The 15,268-nt window shown below is 42.0% G+C and overlaps 1 protein-coding gene across 2 annotated transcripts in view; it reads left to right on the top strand.

The window, feature by feature from the left end:
- Positions 1–15,268, top strand: part of SFSWAP (splicing factor SWAP) — a 140,932-nt gene that overhangs the window by 35,706 nt on the left and 89,958 nt on the right. For both annotated transcript variants that reach the window (XM_073676097.1, XM_073676098.1), the window contains one exon: positions 13,985–14,180. In XM_073676097.1, coding sequence (XP_073532198.1) covers positions 13,985–14,180 — 196 coding nt within the window. The remainder of the gene's footprint in view (positions 1–13,984; positions 14,181–15,268) is intronic.

Genomic DNA, 15,268 nt, shown 5'->3' with positions numbered 1-15,268 from the left:
GTTAAATTCGGCAAAATATTCAATTACATACTGATTATATTTTCCTGTGCTTTCTACACTGCTCAAAAAAATAAAGGGAACACTCAAATAACACATCCTAGATCTGAATGAATGAATTATTCTCATTGAATACTTTGTTCTGTACAAAGTTGAATGTGCTGACAACAAAATCACACAAAAATCATCAATGGAAATCAAATTTATTAACCAATGGAGGCCTGGATTTGGAGTCACCCCAAAATTAAAGTGGAAAAACACACTACAGGCTGATCCAACTTTGATATAATGTCCTTAAAACAAGTCAAAATGAGGCTCAGTATTGTGTGTGGCCTCCACGTGCCTGTATGACCTCCCTGCAAAGCACGGGCATGCTCCTGATGAGGTTGCGGATGGTCTCCTGTGGGATCTCCTCCCAGACCTGGACTAAAGCATCCACCAACTCCTGGCCATTCTGTGGTGCAACGTGACATTGGTGGATGGAGCGAGACATGATGTCCCAGATGTGCTCAATTGGATTCAGGTCTGGGGAACGGGTGGGCCAGTCTATAGCTTCAATGCCTTCATCTTGCAGGAACTGCTGACACACTCCAGCCACATGAGGTCTGGCATTGTCCGGCATTAGGAGGAACCCAGGGCCAGCCGCACCAGCATATGGTCTCACAAGGGGTCTGAGGATCTCATCTCGGTACCTAATGGCAGTCAGGCTACCTCTGGCGAGCACATGGAGGGCTGTGCGGCCCTCCAAAGAAATGCCACTCCACACCATTACTGTCACGTCTGTCACGTGTTCAGTGTGAACCTGCTTTCATCTGTGAAGAGCACAGGGGGCCAGTGGCGACTTTGCCAATCCTGCCAAGCATCCTGCACGGTGTTGGGCTGTGAGCACAACCCCCATCTGTGGACGACGGGCCCTCATACCACCCTCATGAAGTCGGTTTCTAACCGTTTGTGCAGACACATGCACATTTGTGGCCTGCTGGAGGTAATTTAGCAGGGCTCTGGCAGTGCTCCTCCTGTTCCTCCTTGCACAAAGGCGGAGGTAGCAGTCCTGCTGCTGGGTTGTTGCCCTCCTAGGGACCCCTCCACGTCTCCTGGTGTACTGGCCTGTCTCCTGGTAGCGCCTCCAGACTCTGGACTCTACGCTGACAGACACAGCAAATCTTCTTGCACAGCTCGCATTCGTGTGCCATCCTGGATGAGCTGCACTACCTGAGCAACTTCTGTGGGTTATAGAGTCCTTCTCATGCTACCACGAGTGTGAAAGCACAACCAACATTCAAAAGTGACCAAAACATCAGCCAGAAAGCATTGGTACTGAGTTGTGGTCTGTGGTCCCCACCTGCAGAACCACTCCTTTATTGAGTGTGTCTTGATAATTGGCAATAATTTCCATTTATTGTCTATTCCATTTGCACAACAGCATGTGAAACTGATTGTCAATCAGTGTTGCTTCCTAAGTGGACAGTTTGATTTCACAGAAGTTTGATTTACCTGGAGTTATATTCTGTTAAGTGTTGCCTTTATTTTTTTGAGCAGTGTAATATGACAGAACAAAGCTAGTGTTTCCACTGTCACAGTAGTCATGTAATGATGTTTTATTCCCAAATTGACTTTTATCTAACAATCTTCAGATAGTAATCGCTTGCCTAATTTACTTTTTGTTTATGTTAATGGTATTGGCAGCAAATGAGTTAGTTGTCGCAAAAATAATGCGTTATATTGTGTTACCATAGGTATAGTTTAAGAAGATAAGATGTCTGGATACATTACATTTTATCACAATATCAAATAAGTGCAAATTCATGTAGCACCTGTGCTTCTTATGTTTTCACTGGTTTTGGAACACACACCTGTTCTTTCCGTTCCGATTCAGTTACTGGTCATCCATTCTTTCAGCGGGGGATTGCCTATCCTAAGCAACTTGCTGCAACCTACCCTTATTGAAATGAAATGCGACCTCTAATGTATTCTAGGATGAAATTGATGTTAATGGGAAGAGGACAGGAACTCGAATGCCACTGATGATCCTAAGAGAGAATATTGACTCCTTTTAAAGAGTTGATTGTGATGGTGCTCAGTGGTGGTGGACAAGAGTTTTACAAATTACTGTGTGGGGAGTAAAGGTTGTAGACAGTGCAGAGATCAAGTAGAGGAGGGATAAGAGTGACTGAATAAGTTGTGGATGAAAGGGAGATCCCCCAACTCTTGTCTTGTACGCATTAACTCATAACTACAGAAGCAAATCCACACCCCCACTTTCTGTCTCTGCTTCTGTTACTAGAATGGGATGTAACCTAATGGCAAGTTACACCGGAGGTACATCTAGTGCTCAGCAATTTAGGACATTTTTACAGGGATAAGACACTGTTTTCTGTAAATAAAGTGATTTTCAATTTATTACACTAGCTGTTCAAAATAGATAAGCTTGCGTTCACAGGAGAGCCATCATGACTGGCACAGAGGTCTTCAGCAGACCATGGTCATCACAGTGGCAACTCATCAGTACCCTGCAATCATGTCACAGGGGCAGCAATTGGCTCCTAAAATGACACGTCTCCATGCCAGTGTGCCGTAAATGACTTAATATTACAGCCATCATCTGCTGGCAAAGATATGGGCTCAATTGCTGACCCCGCATCAGTCAGGGAATTGACATATGACGTATCTGTCAGTATAGAGGTTAAAAACCTGTATAGATCTCGTGCTTTTCTATACAATTTGCTAAAATATTTGCAATCTATCCAGTCTTTGGTCTAAACCAGGGTTCTCAAACTAAAATGGGGTGTGGGGCCACTTAGAAAAATCCTATTGCGGTGTGGGCTGCATTAACTTTAGGCTGTCATACAGCAGCTCTAGCCATGCCAGAGCTCGTGCTGCCATAGTTCTCTCCGTGTAGCACAATTGCCATGCCTAGTGTACCGTAACAAGCAAGTGAAAAACACAACCCAGCTAGATATTTTTCTGACTTTCCTGCTTCGGTTATGGGACACAAGACGTCACAATGTCTGTATCAATTAGCAACGATAAACATATGTCTAATACATGATATATTACTGTATCAGTCCAAAACATTGTGCTTTTTTTTTTTATTTTTTTTTTTTACTTGCTACCTACCTTGGAAAATTCTCTTATTCTGCAAGGTATCTTTTTTTTTTATGTATGTATGTAACGTACGTACGGCACAGACCAAAAGTTTAGACACACATTCTCATTTAAAGATTTTTCTGCATTTTCATGACTATGAAAATTGTACATTCACACTGAAGGCATCAAAACTATGAATTAACACATGTGGAATTATATACTTAACAAAAAAGTGTGAAACAACTGGAAATGTCTTATATTCTAGGTTCTTCAAAGTAGCCACCTTTTGCTTTGATGACTGCTTTGCACACTCTCGGCATTCTCTTGATGAGCTTCAAGAGGTAGTCACCGGAAATGGTCTTCCAACAATCTTGAAGGAGTTCCCAGAGATGCTTAGCACTTGTTGGCCCTTTTGCCTTCACTCTGCGGTCCAGCTCACGCCAAACCATCTCGATTGGGTTCAGGTCTGGTGACTGTGGAGGCCAGGTCATCTGGCGTAGCACCCCATCACTCTCCTTCTTGGTCAAATAGCCCTTACACAGCCTGGAGGTGTGTTTGGGGTCATTGTCCTGTTGAAAAATAAATGATGGTCCAACTAAACGCAAACCAGATGGAATAGCATGCCGCTGCAAGATGCTGTGGTAGCCATGCTGGTTCAGTATGCCTTCAATTTTGAATAAATCCCCAACAGTGTCACCAGCAAAACACCATCACACCTCCTCCTCCATGCTTCACGGTGGGAACCAGGCAGGTAGAGTCCATCCGTTCACCTTTTCTGCGTCGCACAAAGACACAGTGGTTGGAACCAAAGATCTCAGATTTGGACTCCTCAGACCAAAGCACAGATTTCCACGGGTCTAATGTCCATTCCTTGTATTCTTTAGCCCAAACAAGTCTCTTCTGCTTGTTGCCTGTCCTTAGCAGTGGTTTCCTAGCAGCTATTTTACCATGAAGGCCTGCTGCACAAAGTCTCCTCTTAACAGTTGTTGTAGAGATGTGTCTGCTGCTAGAACTCTGTGTGGCAGTGGCATTGACCTGGTCTCTAATCTGAGCTGCTGTTAACCTGCGATTTCTGAGGCTGGTGACTCGGATAAACTTATCCTCAGAAGCAGAGGTGACTCTTGGTCTTCCTTTCCTGGGGCGGTCCTCATGTGAGCCAGTTTCTTTGTAGCGCTTGATGTTTTTTGCAACTGCACTTGGGGACACATTCAAAGTTTGCCCAATTTTTCAGACTGACTGACCTTCATTTCTTAAAGTAATAATGGCCACTCGTTTTTCTTTACTTAGCTGCTTTTTTCTTGCCATAATACAAATTCTAACAGTCTATTCAGTAGGACTATCAGCTGTGTATCCACCTGACTTCTGCACAACACAACTGATGGTCCCAACCCCATTTATAAGGCAAGAAATCGCACTTATTAAACCTGACAGGGCACACCTGTGAAGTGAAAACCGTTTCCGGTGACTACCTCTTGAAGCTCATCAAGAGTGTGCAAAGCAGTCATCAAAGCAAAAGGTGGCTACTTTGAAGAACCTAGAATGTAAGACATATTTCCAGTTGTTTCACACTTTTTTGTTAAGTATATAATTCCACATGTGTTAATTCATAGTTTTGATGCCTTCAGTATGAATGTACAACTTTCATAGTCATGAAAATACAGAAAAATCTTTAAATGATATATATGTATATATATATATATATATATATATGTGTATGTAAGTTATATTATGCACACACACACACACACACACACTGCAATGGTTGTTGCAGGTTGCTTGACAGCTGAGGCTCAGGATAGTTGTACAGAAACATTTTGGCTGGGTCTTTATTAATAGGCCAAGTGATATGACAAGTGTGATCACCAGTATGAGGGTCTGAAAAAATTGGGGCAGAGAGTGAACGGGAGGACTTGGATAGACTTTACCAAAGTCCAGAAAAATTGAAACAGACCTCCGCATGAAAAAAAGTGACCAGTGGGAATTAAGTAGATGGACACTGCCTCAAGATAGACAGGAGTGCTTACCGGATGTAACATTGGTCTGTGCAAAGGTTCACACATTGCAGCCTCATCTGGTCTCCTAGGCCGCACCCTGGAATGCTGAAATACTGGGGAACTCACTCAAGTGCATCTGCCCCCTCCATAATGATTTATTGTCACACCCTCCTCTGTAAGTCTCCGGGAATAAAAAACATTGTTTAACTGCTGTGGGCCATAAGAAATTGCTTTGCAGCAAGACCTCCTTGCTGCTGACCACAAGGAATTGATTTAGGGGCCATGTGTTTGAGACCCATAGTCAATGTTTCCCCAATCCAGTTTTCCTAGCCTCTCCCCCCCCAATAAAGATCATGTTTCCAGGATCTCCTTAGTATTGCACAGGTGAGAGAACTTGTGCCAATTTCTGTTGCCTTGGTAATAATTCCATCATCTGTACAATACTAAAAGAAGACTGAGAGGAGACTTAATAGCTGTCTACAAATATCGGAAGAGATGTCAGTGTAGGGGGATCATCATTATTCTCATTTGCACTTGGAAACACGAGAAGCAATGGAAAGAAACTGAAAGGGAGAAGATACAGATTAGATATTAGAAAACCTTTTTGACAGTAAGGGTGATCAATGAGTGGAACAGGCGGCCACGAGAGGTGGTGAGTTCTCTTCAATGGACGTCTTCAAACAGGCTGGATAGACATGTGTCTGAGATGGCTTAGTGAATCCTGCATTGAGCAGGACCTTGGACACTATGACCCTGGAGGTCCCTCCAACTCTAACATTCTATGATTCTATGGAACCCTGAAAACATGATCTGTTTGGAAACACTGGTGTAAAAAGTCTAGGCCAGGGGTGGAGAATCTTTTTGCCTGCTGAGGGCCTTTTGGATATTTATATCATTCTTCAGGAGCCGTACAAATTGCACGCTAACTCTGCTCACAAAGTACGTCCTTATGGTGGCAGTGGTGTCAGGACGTAATCTTTCATTGCAAGCGCCTCAGCGTTCAATAGTGATCACTGTGTGCCCGTGCTCACAGAGCAAGAAGAAATTAATGGGCCCTCGGGTGAGAAACGACAGCTACCGGCACAAGCACTGCGGTCCCCTGGTATCTGCCCGGGGGCCGGATAAAAGGTCATGGAGGGCCATAAACAGCACCCGGGCCTGAGGTTCCCCACCCCTGCTCTTGACCAAGGGGTTTTCATATCTATCTATCTTTTGTAAACTTCCTGCTACAGAGTCAGCGATCCTTTAAGTCTTTTATGCTCTATCAGATTTTTTTTCTACTTTCATCTACTTTGTCATAGTTTTGTTCAGTGAAGCCAGTAGTTGACCTTTAAAGAAGCCAGTGGTAAAAGATAAATTGCAGAAATCTCTATTCTTAATAAATCAAGGAAAATGTAAAATTCAGCCCAAAACGTACAGGTATAATTGGATTGGGATACAGTGATTAGAGGCGCTCATTACTGGGAATTGCATGTAATGTGATCATCTGTCCCCTCTTCTAATCTTTGTCAGAATTACTTCAGTGATTGTACGATCTTTGATCATCAGTGGGTACATTAAATAATTTGTTCACGGGGTCTGTCCGACCTTTACAGAATACTGAATAGACCTGTTTATAGCTACTCAAGCCTTGTGCATTTATTTGGATTCATTCTGTGAGAATGCATGAAGCAACAAAAACCTTGTAAGATTTAGAGAATTTTCCAGCATCCTGTAAGGTATGTGTACACAATGGGCCCAATTTATCAAGACCGGCGTTCTTCACGACCAGTCCTCGCTGGTGTAAGAATTGTGGCGTGGCATACACCGCTGCTTGCAAACACAGCCCTTCCATCCTTAGCTCCCTCAGTTTGTCACAGCTTGATGAAAATGGCACCCGAACACCTAAAGTCGCAGCATTTTAGCGCAGCCCTGAGTTGCAACTTTTCAGAACCGTTAACGCCAGAATACTGGCGTAAAAGTTTTGAATCAGGCCCTATGTCGTGTGTGTGTGTGTGTGTGTGTGTGTGCGCAGTACAGACCAAAAGTTTGGACACACCTCATTTAAAGATTTTTCTGTATTTTCATGACTATAAAAATTGTGCATTCACACTGAAGGCATCAAAACTATGAATTAACACATGTGGCATTATATACTTAACAAAAAAGTGTGAAACAACTGAAAATATGTCTTATATTCTAGGTTCTTCAAAGTAGCCACCTTTTGCTTTGATGACTGCTTTGTATACTCTTAGCATTCTCTTGATGAGCTTCAAGAGGTAGTCCCCGGAAATGGTCTTCCAACAATCTTGAAGGAGTTCCAGAGATGCTTAGCACTTGTTGGGACTTTTGCCTTCACTCTGCGGTCCAGCTCACGCCGAACCATCCCGATTGGGTTCAGGTCTGGTGACTGTGGAGGCCAGGTCATCTGGCGTAGCACCCCATCACTCTTACTTGGTCAAATAGCCCTTACACAGCCTGGAGGTGTGTTTGGGGTCATTGTCCTGTTTGAAAAATAAATGATGGTCCAACTAAACGCAAACCGGATGGAATAGCATGCTGCTGCAAGATGCTGTGGTAGCCATGCTGGTTCAGTATGCCTTCAATTTTGAATAAATCCCCAACAGTGTCACCAGCAAAACACCAGCACACCTCCCCCTCCATGCTTCACGGTGGGAACCAGGCATGTAGAGTCCATCCGTTCACCTTTTCTGCGTTGCACAAAGACACGGTGGTTGGAACCAAAGATCTCAAATTTGGACTCATCAGACCAAAGCACAGATTTCCACGGGTCTAATGTCCATTCCTTGTGTTCTTTAGCCCAAACAAGTCTCTTCTGCTTGTTGCCTATCCTTAGCAGTGGTTTCCTAGCAGCTATTTTACCATGAAGGCCTGCTGCACAAAGTCTCCTCTTAACAGTTGTTGAAGAGATGTGTCTGCTGCTAGAACTCTGTGTGGCAGTGGCATTGACTTGGTCTCTAATCTGAGCTGCTGTTAACCTGCGATTTCTGAGGCTCGTGACTCGGATAAACTTATCCTCAGAAGCAGAGGTGACTCTTGGTCTTCCTTTTCTGGGGCGGTCCTCATGTGAGCCAGTTTCTTTGTAGCGCTTGATGGTTTTTGCAACTGCACTTGGGGACACATTCAAAGTTTTCCCACTTTTTCGGACTGACTGACCTTCATTTCTTAAAGTAATGTTGGCCACTTGTTTTTCTTTACTTAGCTGCTTTTTTCTTGCCATAATGCAAAGTCTAACAGCCTATTCAGTAGGACTATCAGCTGTGTATCCACCTGACTTCTGCACAACACAACTGATGGTCCCAACCCCATTTATAAGGCAAGAAATTCCACTTATTAAACCTGACAGGGCACACCTGTGAAGTGAAAACCATTTCTGGTGACTACCTCTTGAAGCTCATCAAGAGAATGCCAAGAGTGTGCAAAGCAGTCATCAAAGCAAAAGGTGGCTACTTTGAAGAACCTAGAATATAAGACCTATTTTCAGTGGTTTCACACTTTTTTGTTAAGTATATAATTCCACATGGGTTAATTCATAGTTTTGATGCCTTCAGTGTGAATGTACAATTTTCATAGGAAAATACAGAAAAATCTTTAAATGAGAAGGTGTGTCCAAACTTTTGGTCTGTATATGTGTATGTATTAATATATATATATTTTTTTCAATTTATCAAATTTGCTCACAGTTTGACTTAGCACGTTGTGAAAATGCCACCCATTACTTTGAAAATTCAAGTTGTGCAGGATTCGTATACTAATATATGATATATATTTCTTCTCAAAATCACTAAGTGAAAAGATAAAGATGTAAAGGGTGAATCGGAGAACACATTTCCTGTCTAATTTGTATGGAGGGGTGAGAACATGAAGCGTTCAGCCATTACACACCTGTGTTCATGGGAAAAGGATGCAGTAACAGGCTTTCTTCTCTCTGCCTGTTAACACTTGTGACTGTGTAAAATCAGAATAGTGATGTGTTTCTGTGCTCTTAGCTTTGGCGTATATTAACCGGTTCCCGACCGCCCACTGTAGATAAACGTCGGCGCTTGCCGGGCTCTGTGCAGTGCCGACGTTTAAAAACGGTGGGTGGTCTCGCAGTGCTCAGGACCCCCAGGGTCCTGCAAGCACTGCGATTCCGGTGCAGAGCGTTAGCTCTGACAGGGTACATCATCGGGACCTGATTAGATCAGGTCCCAGTGATGTTAACCCTTTGCTGTCTTCTATATGCTGTGATCTATAGTGATCACGGCATATAGGAGACAGCAGGAAGAGAGGGGGTCGTCTTACTTACCTCCGAAGACCTCCGTCTGACTTCAGCCTGTATGTAGCTGAAGTCAGACAGGAGACTCTGACTGAAACAGTCAGTGAAGATCTCATATAATGTAATATATGTGTATTACATTACATGAGATCAGTGATCAGAAAAATAAAAATTAATGTCCCATACAGGGACTAAGTAAAAATGTAAAAAAAAAGTTTTTAAACTATTAAAAAAAAAATCACAAAATAAATAAAAATAAATAAATAAAATATTAAACCAATAAATCCGTAAATTATTACAAAACCAAAAAAAGTACACACATTTGGTATCGCCGCGTCCGAAACAACCCGAGCTATAAAACTGTCACACTAATTAACTCCTTCTGTGCACACCGTAATAAAAATAAATAAAAAACGAAGCAAAAAAATATGCTTTTTGATCAGATCGCCAAACAAAAAGTGGAAAAAAATGCGATCAAAAAGCAGAATAGAAATAAAAATGGTACCACTGAAAACGTCATCTTGTTCCGCAAAAAAAAGCCGCCATACAGCTCCATCAGCCAAAAAATAAAAAAGTTATAGCGCTCAGAATAAAGCAATGCAAAAAAAATATTTTTTTTTCTATAAAATTGTTTTATTGTGTAAAAGCGCCAAAACATGAAAAAAATACAGTAAGTGTAGTATCGCTGTAAACGTACTGACCCGAAGAATAACGCTGCCTGATCACTTTTACCACACGCAGAACGGCATAAAAAAAACCTCAAAAAACAATTCCTGAAGTTTGTTTTTGTTAACTTTACCTCCCAAAAAACGGAATAGAAAGCGATCAAAAAATGTCACGTGCCCAAAAATGGTTCCAATAAAAATTTCAACTCGTCCCGCAAAAAAACAAGCCATCACATGACTCTATCGGCCGAAATATGGAAAAATTATAGCTCTCAAAATATGGTGATGCAAAAACTAGATTTTGCAAAAAAAGCATATTTTAGTGTGTGACAGCTGTCAGTCATAAAAACCCGATATAAATCTGGTATCTCTGTAATCGCACCGACCCGAAGAATAAAGTAATCTAATCAGTTATATCACACTAGGAACGGCATAAAAAATAAATAAAACAAATAATATTCACCTGCTACTGATTTGTTTATTATGTCTCCCAAAGATCCCAGTAAGGCTCTGCTCACATTTATCCTGTGCTCTGCGCTGAGCACTTACACCAGAGTTTCCGTGTAAATCTCTGAAATACGTGATTCAGCCAGAACCCATGATGGAAGATTCCCTGTAATGAGGCAGATATAGGCCACTGTGGACGCCGTCTAGCCTGGGATCCCACGGTGTCATTTGTTTTAGGCGTGCATAAAAGTGCGATTGGCCACAGTTTTGTGCACTTCTGAAAAAAAGGACACCACTAAACAGAGGCCAGACGGAGTCCAGAGTAACTCTGCTGCCTCATTACAGTGAATGGATCCTGCAGGGGTTTCATCTGAATTACATCACTTGGAAAATTAGATGGAAACCCCGATGTAAGTGCTCAGCCTAGAGCGCCGGATAAATGTTCCCAATAAAAGCTTCAACTCAGTCCTCAAAAAAAGCTAGTCCCCACTCAGGTCCATCATCTGTTAAAAATATAAGGGACTTCCAAGTTACTGGTAGCAGAAAGGCTCTGGAAAAGCAAAATGGTCCTTGCCCCCCAAAAGAAATTCAGAAAATTTTGTGCTCCCAAATCCAAATGCCTATTCTACAATAATTTGTTCTCCAATTGTCAAATAGCACTCCGTCCCCCCCTGATCTCGCCGTATGGCTAAGTGGGGTATTGACACTTTTAGAAGAAATTGTGTGACACATTTCGGCACCATTTTTACCCATTGCCCTGTGAGAAAATGTAAAATCTGAGGGTAAAACATTTTTTTGTGGTAAAAATATAATTATGCTTTTTTCACTGCCCAATGGTATAAATTTAAAAATTAAAAAATGCTCACTACTTCCCTAGATGAATTCCTTGAGAGGTGTAGTTTACAAAATGGGGTCACTTGTGGGGGTTTCTGCTATTTCGGCATGTCAGCGACTCTTCAAATGTGACATGGTGTCTGCTGCCTATCCCAGCCAACATAGCGCTTCTTTCTCTTCCGAACCCTACTGTACACCAAAGCAGTGGTTTTCCCCCACATATGGGGTATCGGCGTACTCAGGAGAAATTGTACAACAAATTTCATGGTGCAATTTATCCTGTTACCCTTATGATAATGCAAAATTAGGGAATGAAAAACATTTTTTGTGGGAAAAATGTGAAAATTTTATTTTTACGGTTCAATATTATAAACTTCTGTGAAGCAGCTGGGGGTGCAAGGTGCTCACCACACATCTAGATAAGTTCCCTAAGGGGTCTAGTTTCCAAAATGGTGGCACTTGTGGGGGGTTTCCACTGTTTAGGCACATTAGGGGCTCCCCAAATGTGACATGGCGTCCGCTAATTATTCAAACAAATTTTACATTCAAAAAGTCAAATGGCGCTCCTTCCCTTTCAAACCCTGCCATGTGCCCAAACAGTAATTTGCCTCCACATATGGGGTATCAGCGTGTTCAGGAGAAATTGCATAACAAATTTCATGGTGCAATTTATCCTATTACCCTTATGATAATGCAAAATTAAGGGATGAAAAACGGTTTTGTGGGAAAAATGTGAAAATTTTATTTTTACAGCTCAATATTATAAACTTCTGTGAAGCACCTTGGGGTTCAAGGTGCTCACCACACATCTAGATAAGTTCCCTAAGGGGTCTAGTTTCCAAAATGGTGTCACTTGTGGGGGGTTTCCACTGTTTAGGCACATCAGGAGCTCTCCAAATGCAACATGGCGTCCGCTAATTATTCAGACAAATTTTACATTCAAAAAGTCTAATGGCGCTCCTTCCCTTCCGAACCCTGCCGTGCGCCCAAACAGTGGTTTTCCCTCACATATGGGGCATCAGCACGCTCAAGAGAAATTGCACAAAAAAATTTGGGGTCCATTTTTTCATGTTACCCCTGTGAAAATAAAAAAATTGGGTCTAAAGTAACATTTTTGTGAAAAAAGTTAAATGTTAATTTTTTTCTTCCACATTCCAAAAATTTCTGTGAATCACCTGAAGGGTTAATAAAGTTCTTGAATGTGGTTTTGAGCACCTTGAGGGGTGCAGTTTTTAGAATGGTGTCACTTTTGGGTATTTTCTGTCATAAAGACCCCTCAAAGTGACTTCAAATGTGATGTGGTCCCTAAAAAAATGGTTTTGTAAATTTTGTTGGAAAAATGAGAAATCGCTGGTCAACTTTTAACCCTTATAGCTCCCTAACAAAAAAAAATTTGGGTTCCAAAATTGTGCTGATGTAAAGTAGACATGTGGGAAATGTTATTTATTAACTATTTTGTGTGACATATCTCTCTGATTTAAGGGCATGAAAATTCAAAGTTTGAAAATTGCAAAATTTTCAAAATTTTCACCAAATTTCCGATTTTTTCACAAATAAACGCAAGTGATATCGAAGAAATTTTACCACTATCATGAAGTACAATATGTCACGAAAAAACAATCTCAGAATCAGGGGAATACGTTGAAGCGTTCCAGGGTAATTACTTCATAAACTGGCAGTGGTCAGAATTGAAAAAATTGGCCCGGTCACGAAGGCAAAAACAGGCTCTGGCGCGAAGTGGTTAAAGACTCTAATAAAAAGAAACTGGAGATGGTGTGCTGTCTTAGTAGTGGTCTATATGTATAGAGAAGTGTGGAGGCAGGTAATATTCATGAGTCTTTGCTATTAATTAAAGAGGATATCCGGGACTTTAAAACAAAATGTGCATAAGCACGAACAGGCAGATAGTTGCTACCTACCATTCTGACCATTGTCCGCCGGCACATAGTGGTCACAGATTCCGCTGACTAAACGTCAACAAAGTGGCCGTTTCTCTTCCTGTTGACAGGGCAAGATTACTGGTGTCATGGTGATTTACAGCCGGCTCCCCACTGCCTAATTGGTGGAAGCCGGATGTCAATCAGGATGACACCAGTAGTCCCGCCCTGTCAACAGGAAGAGAAGCTGCTGCTCTGACAGGGAGCTGCTGATTATCCGGCAGGAGTGGTCAATGACCGGCGGCGGGTAAAACAGACAGGTGGTTGCCTCTGTTAGCAAGTACATGCCTGTTGGTGCTTCAGCACATTATTATTATTATTATTCCTGGATATCCCCTTTAAAGATCTGGTCTTCTGTCAATTTATTAGAAAATATATTTGGTTAATTTTAGGCGTGCAGGTTTATAGGTAATTTGGGGGGGAAAAGTAATTTCACAGCAAGTATTGTGCCAGTATATGTTATGTGCTGGCTGTTAACACTTAACCTTTAGTGAAGTCTTTTATTCCTTAATGAAGGTGCTAGAGAGTTGAACACTAACTGAAAATTGCAGGATATTGGATAATTTACTGGTCACCGGGTGGTCCGAGCTCCAGAGTGTCCTCTTGTGAACTTTAGCGGTTCGGTCTGTCATTGTACAATCGGAATAGTTTGTGCATTTTTATATGGACTTTTACTCAGTGACTTGAATGAATGTTTTTGGCACTTATTTTTAAGCTCCTATTTCAAACACCCTTGTCTCTTGTCTTTTTTTTTTATATATATAGCTTCCGTGACTTCTACATATTACAATTATTACATGTTGCCCGATGGGACGTATTGTCTTGCACCACCACCTCCAGGAATGGATTCTAATGCTTGCTACAACTCCTTGCCAGCAGAGGACTGTGCAGACTCTGCAGTCTCCCCCTCTCTAAACAATGGTGAAACCAACAGATTATCCCATGAGATGTCTGCACCAAGGTAATGTCGGGCCACTGCGGTCTACTTCTGAAAGTCAGGTTAATTGTATTTCTCTAGTTTATATGCTCTTCTATACTTATCTGCAATTAGTAACCTAGAAGTGTCTTGAAAGTGGTCATTTGTAGTTGTTTAAATATAGAATTGTGTATGTGTTCTCTAAAGGAGAACTCCTCAATCGCTTGTATAAAAGCCCTTAATAGAGCTCTCCAGAACTACAGCCATCTCTAAAAGTAGGTTGCCAATATCAGATCAGTGGGGGTCCAACTCCCGGCACACCCAACAATTGGCTGTTAACCGATCCACCTGCCAGTGTTCTATGCATGGAGCTGAGACTCCATAGTCTTTGTCACTGGCTGTTTTCGGGTACTGTAACTCTGCTCCCACTGAAGTACCTGAACCTAAAATAAAGAAAATATATATTTTCTGAAAAGATTGCATTAACAGCATTTATTTGTTGTGACGCCTCCGAGGTAATTTACTGATATCATGGCTGTCAGCAGCTTATTGTGTATGTTGTGTATCTCAAGGCACTTTCCACGCTATAGTCTCCAATGCCTATGTAGTGTTTTGGGCTTTGAAAATTAGACTAATGATTGCACTAGTTAATAGAGTTCAACAAAGACTTTTTTCCAAGACCCTGGTCCAGTGGCCACATCTGTTGTCTGTGTCCAGTGGTCGAACTAGCGTCCTGTGAACCTCCTCCCTGCTGAAATCCCCAGCTCTCTTTAGTAGGTGCTGCATCATTTTTTGCTGCCGTTTGACATTTATTGCTGCTGCAGGGATACAGGCCAGTGGGATGTTTGTAGGACTACTGTCCAGTGGCCACAGACTACTGGTGGCTCCTGAATTGGGGTCCTGCAAATCTTTTTGCTCAGCTCCACTAAAAGGCCTCAGTCTACAGCAGCTACTTGTGAGTTGTTAATCACAGGACCTATAGTTTCTAGCCTCTTCATATTAGTAATATTCCCAGTTTGTCCATAGCAGTTCTCTTACAAAAGAATGGAGAGCGATGGGCATGCACAGCCACCTCTCCTATGATGGACTAGAGAAACTGGAAAGGCAATATACGCAATAGGGTCTTGTCTGAG

The sequence above is a fragment of the Phyllobates terribilis genome, unplaced genomic scaffold (genome assembly GCF_046119375.1).
Source record: "Phyllobates terribilis strain yellow unplaced genomic scaffold, ASM4611937v1 Scaffold_1__5_contigs__length_1240528914, whole genome shotgun sequence".
Taxonomy (NCBI): Eukaryota; Metazoa; Chordata; class Amphibia; order Anura; family Dendrobatidae; genus Phyllobates; species Phyllobates terribilis.
Note: the sequence above shows the minus strand (reverse complement) of the source record. Positions and strands in the feature narration are given on the sequence as shown.